At 54.6% G+C, this 13,804-nt stretch overlaps 1 protein-coding gene across 1 annotated transcript in view; it reads left to right on the top strand.

Moving 5' to 3' along the window:
• Nucleotides 1-13,798, top strand: part of CECR2 (cat eye syndrome chromosome region, candidate 2) — a 45,397-nt gene extending 31,599 nt beyond the window's left edge. The window contains exons 9-18 of the mRNA XM_010845057.1: nucleotides 2,478-2,607; nucleotides 2,886-2,923; nucleotides 3,010-3,101; nucleotides 3,288-3,414; nucleotides 3,947-4,236; nucleotides 4,695-4,823; nucleotides 4,938-5,766; nucleotides 8,826-10,176; nucleotides 11,348-11,459; nucleotides 11,923-13,798. Of these exons, the coding sequence (XP_010843359.1) occupies nucleotides 2,478-2,607; nucleotides 2,886-2,923; nucleotides 3,010-3,101; nucleotides 3,288-3,414; nucleotides 3,947-4,236; nucleotides 4,695-4,823; nucleotides 4,938-5,766; nucleotides 8,826-10,176; nucleotides 11,348-11,459; nucleotides 11,923-11,928 (3,104 nt within the window). The 3' untranslated portion in view covers nucleotides 11,929-13,798. The remainder of the gene's footprint in view (nucleotides 1-2,477; nucleotides 2,608-2,885; nucleotides 2,924-3,009; nucleotides 3,102-3,287; nucleotides 3,415-3,946; nucleotides 4,237-4,694; nucleotides 4,824-4,937; nucleotides 5,767-8,825; nucleotides 10,177-11,347; nucleotides 11,460-11,922) is intronic.
• Nucleotides 13,799-13,804: the final 6 nt, after the last annotated feature.

Genomic DNA, 13,804 nt, shown 5'->3' on the forward strand with positions numbered 1-13,804 from the left:
CCCAGCATCAGAATCTTTTTCCAATGAGTCAACTCTTCGCATGAGGTGGCCAAAGTACTGCAGTTTCAGCTTCAGCATCATTCCTTCCAAAGAAATCCCAGGGCTGATCTCCTTCAGAATGGACTGGTTGGATCTCCTTGCAGTCCAAGGGACTCTCAAGAGTCTTCTCTAACACCACAGTTCAAAAGCATCAATTCTTCGGCACTCAGCCTTCTTCACAGTCCAACTCTCACATCCATACATGACCACTGGAAAAACCATAGCCTTGACTAGACAGACCTTTGTTGGCAAAGTGATATCTATGCTTTTGAATATGCTATCTAGGTTGGTCATAACTTTCCTTCCAAGGAGTAAGTGTCTTTTAATTTCATGGCTGCAGTCACCATCTGCAGTGATTTTGGAGCCCAGAAAAATAATTGGAGCCCAGAAAAATAAAGTCTGACACTGTTTCCACTGTTTCCCCATCTATTTCCCATGAAGTGATGAGATCAGATGCCATGATCATCGTTTTCTGAATGTTGAGCTTTAAGCCAACTTTTTCACTCTCCTCTTTCACCTTCATCAAGAGGCTTTTTAGTTCCTCTTCACTTTCTGCCATAAGGGTGGTGTCATTTGCATATCTGAGGTTATTGATATTTCTCTTGGCAATCTTGATTCCAGCTTGTGTTTGTTCCAGCCCAGTATTTCTCCTGATGTACTCTGCAAATAAGTTAAATAAGCAGGGTGACAATATGCAGCCTTGACATACTCCGCTTCCTATTTGGAACCAGTTTGTTGTTCTTACTGTTTTTGTTGTTTTTTATCTGTCTTACTTTTACTTAAAAATCAAAGGAACTTTTTGGCCGCATGTTGACAAGTAGTAAATATTAGGTCACTCCTGTCTGGAACAGGCAAACAGAAACATCAGAATTCCACGTTACACTCATCACGTCACGCCGTGGGAGTGAGTGAGGTGGTGGCATTACTTGTGAAGGACTATCTGTAGCCGTGGAGGGGCGCTGGCGCTGACCCCACCTGTGGTCCCCGGGGCTTGCCTGAGCCTGGGGAGATGTGTGTCCAGACAGTAATTCTGATGATGTGAAGAATCGGTTGACTGGTTGCTAGTTGTGAAATCCTGAATTGAGTTCATGACGCCTAATGTTTAACATTACTTTGCCAACAAAGGTCAGTCTAGCCAAGGCTATGGTTTTTCCTGTGGTCATGTATGAATGTGAGAGTTGGACTGTGAAGAAGGCTGAGTGCCGAAGAATTGATGCTTTTGAACTGTGGTGTTGGAGAAGACTCTTGAGAGTCCCTTGGACTGCATGGAGATCCAACCAGTCCATTCTGAAGGAGATCAGCCCTGGGATTTCTTTGGAAGGAATGATGCTGAAGCTGAAACTGTAGTTCTTTGGCCACCTCATGCGAAGAATTGACTCATTGGAAAAGATTCTGATGCTGGGAGGGATTGGGGGCAGGAGGAGAAAGGAAGGACAGAGGATGAGATGGCTGGATGGCATCACTGACTCGATGGACGTGAGTCTGAGTGAACTCCGGGAGTTGGTGATGGACAGGGAGACCTGGCGTGCTGCGATTCATGGGGTTGCAGAGAGTCGGACACGACTGAGTGACTGAACTGAACTGAATGTTTAACAGTTTGATACATGGATGTTCATTAATTTAGTTTTACTTTTCTTTAGGCTTGAAATCGTTCTCTTTCTTAGAAACCAATTTTAGTAAAAGTTGATAGCAAAATGTCGCTGATACTTAAAGCAGGTATAGATTCTCTTACACATACAAGTTTATTTATACACAGGCATGACATTTGAGCAGAGGGAGCTTGGTGGGAGTGGGCGTCTGCGGGCCGTGTCTGCTCCCACCGGGCACCTTCCAACCTATCCCTCCGTCATGTGTCTTGCCTTCTGGTGGTGCCCTGAGTCCTTGCTTCTTCCTTCCCCACTGCCAGCAGGCCAGCAGTGCATGGCAAGTGTGTTTGTTGTGGCCATGTCTGGGAGCCAGAGAAGGCCTCCCCTTCCAGCTCCTGGGCTGTCCCGCTGGCTTCTTCACTTCCCTGGCACCTCCTGCACCAGTGTGGATGGGGTCAGACAGCTGTGCCGGAGGTGGGGGCGTGGAGCGGGCACAGAGTGAGGATAACCAGTGCGAGCGCTTCAGGGGCCTTGCACAGTCCTGGTGTGTTTGGACTGAGGTCTGGTCCTAAACAGGAGATACTGTCTTTGTGTGGGCAACATAGAAAGGGCTTGAGGTGTTCAGCGCGGGTGACTGTCGGCCCTCTGCTTCCCTTCTCTCTTGCTCCTTCCCCAACCCACCAGGGCCCGCTTGCCTCCCTGACCCCATCTCTGTGACCTCAGGACAGAGGTCCCTTAAAGCCTTCTCACTCTAGCACCGTCCTGTCAGCACAGAGAGGTCGGCAGAGGGTGCAGTCGGGCACGTGTCTCCCTTGTGGAGTCCTGACGCGCCTCTGCTCTGTGTTCTTGCAGATCGAGCCAAGAGGCGACGGCTCAGGGAGGAGCGGGCCTGGCTGCTGGCCCAGGGCAAGGCGCTGCCCCCCCAGCTGTCCCACCTGGACCCCCAGTCCCCGCCTCGGGCCGAGAAGAGGACGAGAGACCCGTGAGTGCAGAGTGCCCCTAGCCCTCAGCTGCCTGGTGTGGGGTCGGGCCAGCTGTCATTTTGTAGACAAGGGAGGGGATGAGTGTGCCGACCCTCACTCCCTCGTGTTTTCTGGAGGTCATCAGTGTTACAGACTTACCTTAGCAGAGGTTTACAGATGTTTCCTGGGGACTGTTCCAACTCTTGGTCTGGAGAGCTGTGACATCAGGTTGAATCCAGGGCGCTGGGGAGAGCAGGGGGTCTCCGTCACTGCTGATTTCTCACTCTCTGATTCACAGCTTCGAGCTGGATGATGACTTCACCGCCATGTACAAAGGTCAGTTCCCATGCTCCACTCCTGTGTTCCACCAAGTCTGTTCCCAGGTATGTGTGCTGACCCTCCTCTTCTCTTTGGCCCCTCAGTTCTGGACGTGGTGAAGGCTCACAAGGATTCCTGGCCCTTTTTGGAACCAGTGGATGAATCGTATGCCCCTAACTACTACCAGATCATTAAGGTAGAGGAAGCCTTGTCAGCTGTACGACTGTAGCGTGTGCCTCTGTGGTTGTGTTGTTGTGTAATCAGCTGGCTCTCCTCAGGGCTGGGTGCTGCGTGCTTCCCAGGCTTTCAAACAGCTCCTAGTGGTGTGGGGACTACGAAGCACTGTTCTCCGATGGATAGTAACGAGTGTGGCCTGTTGTAGGTCCCCATGGATATTTCAAGCATGGAGAAGAAACTGAATGGAGGTTCATACTGTACCAAGGAGGAGTTTGTGAACGACATGAAGACTATGTTCAGGAATTGTCGAAAATACAATGGGGAGAGCAGCGGTGAGTGGAGGAGGGGTGCTGTGGCTCTAGCCTGCTGCAGCAGCAGAACCAAGGAAAACAGGTGTTTCCAGTCTCCAGGTTCAGCCCTTTCTCAGGACTGTGAAGAGAGGGTGTGTTGAAGCCATGGGCTGGGCTGTGCCCGTCTCTGTCGTCCTCCACAGCCAGAGGCGTGGCGGCTGCTGGTCCCGGTTTCGTCCTGGGCCTGCTCACCCACTGTCTTAGAGTCGCAGGGCAGACCTTGGATGACGCCGCCGGTGTCGCTGCAGGTGCCGAAGCTTGGAGGTTCAGTGATTGGACTGAACGTTTCTGCAGTTTGGCATTGAAGAATTAAATTTTTACCGGTTTGGGGTCCAGGGGCCACTGTGCCAGCCACACAGGCTGGACAGTTTCTTAGGCCATAAATTGTGTCCCGTGTCATGTCTGTAGCCCTAGAAGGCAGGAGGCACTGAAGCCTGGCAGACTCGCAGTTGATTGGGGGGAGGTGGTCTGGGGGCCTGCCCGGGGTGGGGGCTCAGACCTCTGTCCCCCACAGAGTACACCAAGATGTCGGACAACCTGGAGAGGTGCTTCCACCGGGCGATGCTGAAGCACTTTCCTGGGGAGGACGGGGACACAGACGAGGAGCCGTGGATGCGGGAGGAGGAGAGGCGGGAGAAGAGGCGGGGGCGGGGGGCGCGGGGCCACGTGTGCACCCGCTCCCGGGACTCGGAGGCACCAGGTCGGAGGCAGCCCGCGGAGAACGGAGGGAAGGCGCTGCCCCTGGGCCGCCGTGCCACTGCCTCTGGGGCCGGTCAGAGCAGCTCCGTTCAGCCCCCTGGCCAGGTGGGTGCCTCAAACAGCAGCTGCCTCTCTGGGCCCCTGTGTCTCGGTGGATCCAGCCAGCTTCTCTTCTCAAGCTAGCCAGCGAGGATCAACTTCATCCCGTAGTGGTTTCTTCTGATTAGGGACTGGGCGGGTGTGAAGTTCTCCCCCATCTTCATTTAGTCTTCATCTGTCTTAAATCCTTTTTGTTAATCATTTGAACTACACGTTCTCACTGGGGCAAAAATTTGAATTAACATCTCACTCCTTGTAAGTCAAAGAATGGGGAACATCCAGTACATAAGTGCACCTTTCCTGGGGAGCAGGGGGGAGGGGCTCTGAGGGTGGGGATGGGAGCCCCTGCCCCGCCCTCTGTCGGCCGGGGCAGTGGGACTCCTCCACCAGCCGGAGCCTGGTCTTCAGGACGTGAAGGGTGTGCTCTCTCCTCCTCCTCCCTGCCTTTGCCCCGTGCCCTCCAGAGGCCAGCAGGACAGGGAGCGTTTTGTCCTCTCCGGGGGTCGGATCCTGCTGCAGTCAGTGTCTCCTCTGGAGCCCCGGGCCCGCCCGCCCGTGGGCCTGGCCTGCAGCCTGCGCCTCTGGCGGTGCAGGTAAGCAGACTGCTCGGTGCGTGTAGGTGCAAAGGTGTGTTCCAGAATCCCGTCGCTCCCCAGGGTAAATTGAGTAACCACGGGGTTAACACAGCTTCCCTTTTTTGTTGCCAGCCTCCAGCTGGAATTAACCACCACCGAGGCCCCGGGTGTGGCCCCCCTGATGAGAAGCTGGCCTGCGGAGGGCTGGCCTCCCTTGCTGACATGGGCTCTCGACCTGGACCCTTGCCGCTCAGTCAGATGAGCGGCCCTAGCCAGGATGGGCGCGTGTATCCCCCAACTCATTTCCAGCCAGGGCTCCTTCCTCCCAGGCACGGGGGTGCTCCAGCCCGACCCCCAGACTTCCCCGAGAGCCCAGAAGTCCCTCCCAGCCACATGTACCGACCCTACAAGTACCTGAGCCGAGTGCACTCTGCGGTCTGGAACGGGAGCCACGGTGCTGCAAACCCAGGACCCTTGGGGCCAGACGAGAAGCCCCCCGTGGGGCCAGGACCTTCTCACCAGCCCCGCCCTTTGGGTCACATGATGGATTCCCGAGTGATGAGACCTCCCCTCCCCCCAAACCAGTGGACAGAACAATCCGGCTTCCTACCTCACAGCGTTCCTCCTTCAGGGTACCTGCACCCCCCGTGTAAACCTGGCGCACAGCGGCTCCAGCCCCCTGCAGCCCCGGCACTGGGTTCTCTGTTTGGAGCTCCGGCCCCAGCCCTTCGGGGCGTGCAGGGTGGGGACTCCATGCTGGACAGCCCTGAGATGCTGGCCATGCAGCAGCTCTCCTCCCGTGGATGCCCGCCAGGCGTGCCTTACCACCCCCGCCAGCCTGCACCGCCCCGCCTGCCTGGCCCTTTCCCACCCATGGGCCTGGTGGCCCCCAAGCCTGCCTCAGGGGACCCTGGGAGGACACAGGACAGCAGTGACGTGCAGGAGCCTGAGAACGGCCAAGGTAATGTGTGCATGCGCACCCCCTCCCCCCGCATCTGCCCTGTTAATTAGTGACCCATCCTTTTATGCAGACTAGGAAACAAAGTGTCAACTGGCCTCTGGTCCCTTTCACTTGCACATCTCTGGGTTGAGCCTGCCGTGGTCCGAGGATTTGCGGTAACCGTGCTGCACAGCTGCATTCTTGCTGTGTCTCCACTCGTGCTGAGCCTTCCCGTGCTTATTTCACTCTCAGAATAAGCTTTGAGGGAACTTTGACTAGTATTCTTGTTTGTGTGGATGGAAGCTCCAGGGCACAAAGGTGGTTATTTGCCTTCATTCAGCTCTTAAGTGGGGAGACCGATTCAAACCCGACACAGCGGACCTGGCATCCGTGTGTGCAAGCTCTGCGTCACCCAGCCTCACTTGAAAAGGACTGTCCTGAAGTGACCCTCGGGGAGCATGTCCTCAGGGCTTTACTCCTGGCCCAGTTCTCTGCATGCCTTTCTCAGTGGGCCCACATCTGCGAGCGCCGGGGCTGCGGAGCAGTAGTGAGATGGGCGCGTCGTCAAGAGGGCTCTAGAAGTGCCGTCGACGAGAGTAGTGAACTCAAGTGCAAGAGACTCCTCTGTGTGACTCCGGCTGGTTGAGGACGGACATCTAGCATGTGTCCGTGTGGGAGCCGTGGCACCTGGGCATCTACAGAGTGATGTGGTTTCTTATCAACTGGGTGGAGGGCCAGGAGCGCAGACTCCCTTCAGGTGATTTCTTGGAGGGGAGGCTGACTCTGTGAATGCCACCTGCAGCACGACTTTCCAGGCATGATTTCAGATGTGACTGGAATTCAGAGCTTTGGAGGGAGAGTCTCAGGGGCAGTCTGTTTGCTTCGTTGCCATGATGTTTGTGTTGTTTTGTTTGCCTTTATTTTTTCTTAATGAAGTATAGCTGATGTACAGTGTTGTGCTAATTAGTATCTGCTGTACAGCAGAGTGATAGTTATACATATATACATTCTTTTCCATATTCTTTTCCATCGTGGTTTGTCGCAGGATATTGAATGTTATTTCTCTGTGCTGAAGTCAGATGTTGTTTATCCACTCTGTATATAATAGTTTGTCTCTGCCAACCCCAATCTCCCTGTCCCTCGCTGTCCTGCCCACCCTTCTCTTGAGTCACAAGTGTGCGCTCTCCGTCTGTGAGTTTGTCTCTGTTTCATACATAACTTCTTTTGTGTCATGTTTTAAATCCCGCATATAAGTGATACCGTACATGTATCTCTTTCTGATTTACTTCATTTAGTATGTAATCTCTAGGTCCATCCATAGTGTTGCAAATGGCATTATTTATTCTTTTTTATGACCGAGTAACGTTCCACAGTGTATACGCACCACGTCTTTATGCGTTCCTCTGTTGATAGGCATCTAGAGTTGCTTCCATGTCCTGGCTGTTCTAAATAGTGCTGCAGTGAACATCGGGGTGCGTGTATCTTTTTGAATTATGGTTTTCTACAAAGGGCTTCCCTTGTAGCTCAGGTGGTAAAGAATCTGCCTGCGGTGCAGGAGACCCAGGTTTGATCCCTGGGTTGGGAAGATCCCCTAGAGAAGGAATTGGCAACCCACTCCAGTATCCTTGCCTGGAAAATCTCATGGAGAGAGGAGCCTGTGGGCTGCAGTCCATGGGGTCACGAAGAGTCGGGCACGACTGCGTGACTAACACTTTCTGCAAATACCTGCGTAGGAGTGGGATTGTAGGAGCATACGTTAACTCTGTGTTTAGTTTTTTAAAGAACCTCCACGCTGTTCTCCATAGCGTCTGTACCAATTTATATTCCCACCAACAGGTAAGAGGGTTCCCTTTCTCCACACCCTCTCCACTGTCTATTATTTGTAGACTTTTTAGTGGCGTCCATTCTGACTGGTGTGAGTTGGTACCTCATTGTGGTTTAAATTTGCATTTCTCTAGTTCAGTGATGATGAACATCTTTTTATCTTGGCCTCTTGGCTATCTGTGTGTCTTAATTGAAGAAATGTGTGTTTAGGTCTTCTGCCCATGTTTTGATTGGGTTTGTTTTTTGGTTGAGTTGTATGAGCTGCTTGTATATTTTGGAGATTAAGTCCTTGCTGGTCTCATCCTCCGCAGCTATATTCTCCCAGTCCATAGATAGTCTTTCCATTTCGTTTATGGTTTCCTTTGTTGTACAAAAGCTTGCAGGTTTAATTAGGTCCCACTTTTTTATTTTTGCTTTAATTTCTACTGCCTTGGAAGACTGGTCTATGACAGTTTATGTCAGAGAATGTTTTGCCTGTTTTCTTGCAGGAGTTTTATGGTGTCATGTCTTTAAGGGGTTTTGCGTTTATTTCTGTGTCTGTTGTAAGGCGTTGGCATGTTTTTTGTTGACTGAATGATGAAAAGTGCACCTTTTCATCATTCTTGTGCAGCTTGTACTTGTGATCTTTAAAGCCAGTGTTAGTTTTTCAGGAGCCAGCAGTCCTAGTTGATCGTAAAGGTCTGAATTCTTGATCTTGTCTGTAAGCTCTGACCAGAATCCTATTTTGATACCCTTGGGCAACAACTCTGCCCTCCCTGAGAGATCATAATAATAAGATGCATTTATGGCCAAAAACAATAGCAAGGTAAAGAATTCTGAGTCTGTAATTAAGCGTTTGAGTCCAGTAGGTTAATGATTGTGTATTAAATTTCTGTAATTCCTTGAAGATTCCCTTTGAGTGTTATATACTGTCCATGTCTTATTTTCAAGAAGCCCAGGCACGGCGGGTGTTGTCATTCATTTAGCAAATATTCATCTAGTCCTGTTTGTGTTCCCCTGGGTGGGTGTCCTGCCTGCAGGATGCTGTCAGGATCCGGCCTTCCCAGCGCCCTCAGTCCCTCAGACCAGCGTCCTGGTCCCTCCTCCTCACTGTCAAGGCGATGCCTCCCAGCCAGCCTGCACACAGATCACAGCCCCTTGCTTGTCCGGCTGTGGGCAGGTTGGGGGGCACGTTGTCATCATTTTGACCGTCTGTTCCTGTCGTGTGCTGGGGTTTCAGCTCGCCAAGTGCGACTTTGTCTCTGCTTTCCTTGCAGCGGATCCCTTGCCTGGGCTGGAGGAGAGACCAGCGAGTGTCGGTGCTTCAGAGGGGGCATTCCTCAAACAGCTACCTCACCCTGCGCCCCCTCTGCAGGCTGACTTTGCCAGGCGGAGCTCACCCCAAGGAAGGGGCCCAGAGGGCCCAGAGCTCAGGCCGGAGTCCTCGGAACCTGGGGACGGCTGCCCAGCGAGCACGGTCAGGTCTGCCTGGCTCTCAGGGAGTGGCTTCGCCAGCCCACCCGCCCAGGCATGCACCCTGGCAGACCTGGGGCCACTGCCCGAAAACGGACTGCGGGTAGAAGCCTCCCCATGTGGGTCTGAGGGCAAGAGTAGGGCGCCACCCGAGGCTGGGCCTCCTGCAGAGCCCGCGTGCTCCCCTCTGTACACGCCCGGCTTGGAGTTCCCCAGCTCCGCCACACGGTACCATGTAGGCCCAGGCCTGCAGCCTGTGGGTCCTGTGATGGGGGGCAAGCCTCCTGCCCCGCACCCTCCTCCCTTTCCCCCTCGGGCATTTCAGTCTCATGACCCTCATTCTGGAGTCTTCCCTCGGTACCGCCCCCACCAGGGCATGCGGTATCCCTATCAGCCGCCACCGCAGCCTTCCTACCACCACTACCCGCGGACTCCTTACTACTCGTGTCCACAGGGCTTCTCAGACTGGCCGAGACACCTCGCAGCCCCCGTAAGCCCAAGCGGGCCCCCCCCAGCTCAGCCCACCCCTGCCAGGCCCCTCTTCCCCGACAAGAGTGCTGTGACGGGGCTGCAGGGCTGCGAGGTGCTAAGTGCTGCCTTAACGCCCCCCGCGCGGGTGGACGCGGTGGAGGCTCTGGGCGCTGCCTTAACTTCGCCCACGCGGGTGGACGCCGTTGCTGCCAAGATGGCCGAGGGGCAGAACCCCGGCCCTGAGGGCAAGCAGGATGAGTCTATGGAGCAGCCAGAGAGCCCCAAAGAGTTCCTGGACTTGGATAACCACAACGCGGCTGCCAGGCGGCAGGGCTCCCTGTCGGCCAGCGAGTGTCTCTACGGCGCGCCCCCAGCCCCACTGGGCCCGGGCATGACCTTCGGTTCACCCGCCTTCCCCCCACACGCAGTGATGCTGCACGCCGGGCCACCTTACCCCCCACAGCGGCCAGCCACGCATTTCCAGCCCAGGGCTTACGCCTCCCCCTCGGCTACTCACCCGCCTCACCGCCCAGTGGCGGCCCAGCCCAACGGCCTGTCCCCCGAGTGCCCCCTCTACCGTTACCCTGAGGAGGGCCTGGGCCACTTCCAGGCCGTGATGATGGAGCAGATGGGCCCCGGAAGTGGGGCGAGGGCGTCCTTCCAGGAGATGTACAGACCGTCCGGGTAAGGCTGCAGCTGCGTGCCTTTTTTCTACGGGCAGGAGCAGGGTAGATGCTAGTCTCCCAAAGAGAAGCAAGCTTGGGAATGAAAGACCGACTTGGGTGGTCTGGGCCCGGGAGGAGCGCGTGGGCTGTGTGCTCGGGGCTTCCTGGGAAAGCACTGGCATTAGAACCCAGTTTTGTGTGTGGTCTTTTTTTCTTTGTGAAAGTGAATTGGCATTGCAGTGCTGTCGGGTTAGGTTTCAGACACCTAATGGCCAGAGTTCTGGGGCTGTGGGCAGACTTCTGCCAGGGAGAGGGGCTCTCAGATCCGGGTGGGTAGTCACGGGTGGTATCCTGGTCTCACCCCTCACCATTCATTTCTCTACTGATACTGAATGAAAACTCAGTGTATCCAGAGCCAGACCTGGCCACATACCACTCCCTGATAATTCTAGTGGCTGTGTCTTGAGGCCAGTGAGGCGACCTGAGATCCAGGGAGTCTCCAGGTCAAGGTTGGGAAGCCCCATCATAAAGCAGCACAGACCACCCTGAGAATCCGAGTGCCCCCCTGGTCCCCCCAGCCCCAGTGAGAACCCGAGTGCCCCCCTGGGTCGTCCCAGCCCCCAGTGCCTGGCTTGAGGGCCTTCCCTCTGTGTGTGCTCACCCCTCTCTGAATGTCTGGCACGTTTCCTGTCCGTCCTTTGCCTTCTCTTTTGAGCCTTTGGTGTGTCTCCTAGCCGAGGGCATCCTCCTGGTACAGCCCAGACCCTACCCTGGCCAGGGAAGTGGTGGTAGTGGTCTGATGGAGGCACTGTCTGATGTCTCCAGTTGTCCCCGAAGTGTCCTTGTAGCTGTTTCTCTCTCTGTTTTGCTCTGATTTTTCCCCGTTCAGGATCCAGTCACATTTCATGGCTCTACATTTGGATGCTGTGCCTGCTCAGTAATTTACAACATTGGCTTTGCATTCTTTGTTTTTCAAAGACAGAGCGCCCTAGGCTCTGACCTCTTGTCACTGTTTCCTCACCTTTGTCAGGAGCACTGTGCAGGTGGCGTCAGCCATGTCTTTCCTGCCTCACGTGGCAGCCCCTGGGTTGGAGTCACTCGCCCAGTTGGTCCAGGTGGGGCTATGTGCCTTTTCCTTTGTACTGAGAACATCACATGCATTCCTGACCGTTCCTTCCTCATGTCTCTAGACTGCAGGGGCCCTCGGTCCAGTCCCGGCCCTCGTTCCCAAAGACGCCGGCACCAGCGGCATCACAGGAGGAGCTGCCCCCCCAGAAGCCCCCAACGCTTCCACTCGATCAGGTCAGAATGGTGGACAGTGAGAGCTGTCTGTGTGGTTCCGGGCAGCTGTGGCTCCAGGGGCTGTGTCTGGAAAGGGGTTGTGTCCTGTGGGCCATGGGGCCAGAGGGCCTCGGGAGCAGCTCCCTCCCACCCCGCCAGCCCCTTATTCCTGTCCCAGGAACCAGCTCTGAGATGGGTTAGATTTCCTTCCCCAGACTGGCTCCTGTAGTGTGACTCCTTGTCTGCCTCGTCTGGAAGAGTCGGGGGCCCCCACCCCCACCGCCGGTCTCCCTGGAGGCAACAGTCCTTGGCCACTGGACTGAGTCAGGGTCCAGGACTCAGAAACCACACCTGTGGGACTGCCCAACGAAGCAACATGGGGCCATTTTCCTAGATGGGAAGAGTGTGTGTGGCTCCTTGGCTTTGTCGTTTTTAACAGTTAACATGTATCAGTTTCACTGAAACTGTATTTTGCTTCTCTCAGAGCTAGTCCCAGGAGGAGACAAGCCCCAGGGAAACAGAGAGCTGCAAGTGGAGAACGGGGCCCGGCCCCACCCGCCTCTCCTGTCACCAGCATCACATCACGTGTGGCCTGAAGCCTGGACGCCCCTCCTCACGACTCATGTGCTCGCAAAGTCCTGGGCGAAAGTGGGGACCAGACAGGCTGGACTCTGGTGGTTTCTCCAGGCCCTGGGACACTTGTTCAGGGAAGACCGTCCTGACCTGGGGGCGGTGCTGGTGGGCTGTCATGGCAGCTGCACTCAGGTAGCCGTCTGGGGACAGGACTACTTGTGTGGGTGTGTTTGGAGTTGGGTCCAGTTTACAGAGTTTTCATGTTGCCTTTGTGATGACTTCTGTCGGTGGTGAATGTATTGTACATACAGTGGGAGGGCGGGTGATGAGGATAGAGTCTGGCCGGTGGGCCCGCAGCCCTGCCGACCCCTGTGTTTACAGCCCTTTCCCACTCACTCTTGGGGGGCTGCAGGAGGGGCACACCTGGCCGCTGCTGTTCCTCTGACGGCTCTTGCCCTCGGGCAGCCGCCTCACCTGGCACCCCCCCCCCTTGCCTGGCACCCAGGTCATGGTCTGAGATAGCAGTGCCCCTCCTGGCTGGCCAGCTGCCCGCCAGATAGGTGTAAACCAGTATCAGGAGCATTTGCTCGTTGGAAGGTGCGGTGACGCGTCCCGTCACAGACCTGCCGGGACTGTGGTCTGGAAGGCGTCACAAGCTTCCTGCACGAATCCCAGTTTGTGGCAGTGACTACTCAGGTTTGTATATGCTTAGTGTCAATGAAGAAGCTGCACAGTTTTTAATAGGAAAAATGTATCCTATAGATTTACAGCTGGAATTTAGGAATATTTCAGTATATATAGTTTTTATCCATTTTATGTGAATATAGTAAAGTATGTCGTGGTGATTTAAAATAGCTGTCGAGAACAAGTTCTTGAAGTCACTTGTCTGTGATAGGAAACAGTTTTACAGTATTCAGTTACTTTATTATGGTTTTAGAAGCAAGCGACACTGGATTCTCCCTGTTTAGTATTTTTTGAGTTTAGCTGAGATGCCACCAAAGTTAGGACTCCTGTTTTAAGCTTTTGAATATCCCACAAAAGCAAAGGAGGAAGCAACTGAAGGGGGAGATACCTTGAAGTCACAGGTCTTTGTAAAAATAGCGTATTTCTAAGCATGCCTTTGAGATAGTAGAAAAGCTTGCAGGAAACATTGGTTGATTGATCTGCGCTTGTTCTTATAAATTCAGCTGTGTGAGGGGCCAAGAGAACCTTCCATCCAGCCCCAGCGTCCTTGCTGAAGCTGGAGCAAACCCGCGCTTCCAGTAGTAGAGTCCCCGCGGAGACCAACGCCAGCTCCAGACGCCCAGATGCTGCGCTCAGGCAGGGGGAGCGCTGGGAACGCAGGTGCCTTCCAGACATGCGCAGAAACATGATTTTTTTTTTTTAAACAGACTTATTTAAACTTTAAATTTGGCATGCTTTCAAGTGGGGCAAGTTTGGGGGCTGTGTTCTCATTGGATTCTGGTTCTTGTTGGAGCCCTGTCACGGGCGTGATGTCGTTCAAGGTGGGGACATTAGCATCGGCATTTGGGAAGGATGGGGAAGGGTCGTGGACAGATCCAGCTTTGCTCTCTAGCAGTGAGGGAACATGCTTGGCACACTCAGCCTCTGTGTGTGTCTGTACACCCGCTTGGAGGGGAGACCGTGGCCCCTGCCTCTGTTCCCAGCCCAGAGCCTGCTTGGGTGCAAGGCCTCGGGCACCCTTGCCTTGAGGGGAACCAGGCCGGGGTAGGGCCAGGAGGACTATGGCAATCCTGCCCATTCTGTCTGCCCACCGTGCACAGCCCTCTGGT

The sequence above is a fragment of the Bison bison genome, unplaced genomic scaffold (genome assembly GCF_000754665.1).
Source record: "Bison bison bison isolate TAMUID 2011002044 unplaced genomic scaffold, Bison_UMD1.0 scf7180017864213, whole genome shotgun sequence".
Taxonomy (NCBI): domain Eukaryota; kingdom Metazoa; phylum Chordata; class Mammalia; order Artiodactyla; family Bovidae; genus Bison; species Bison bison.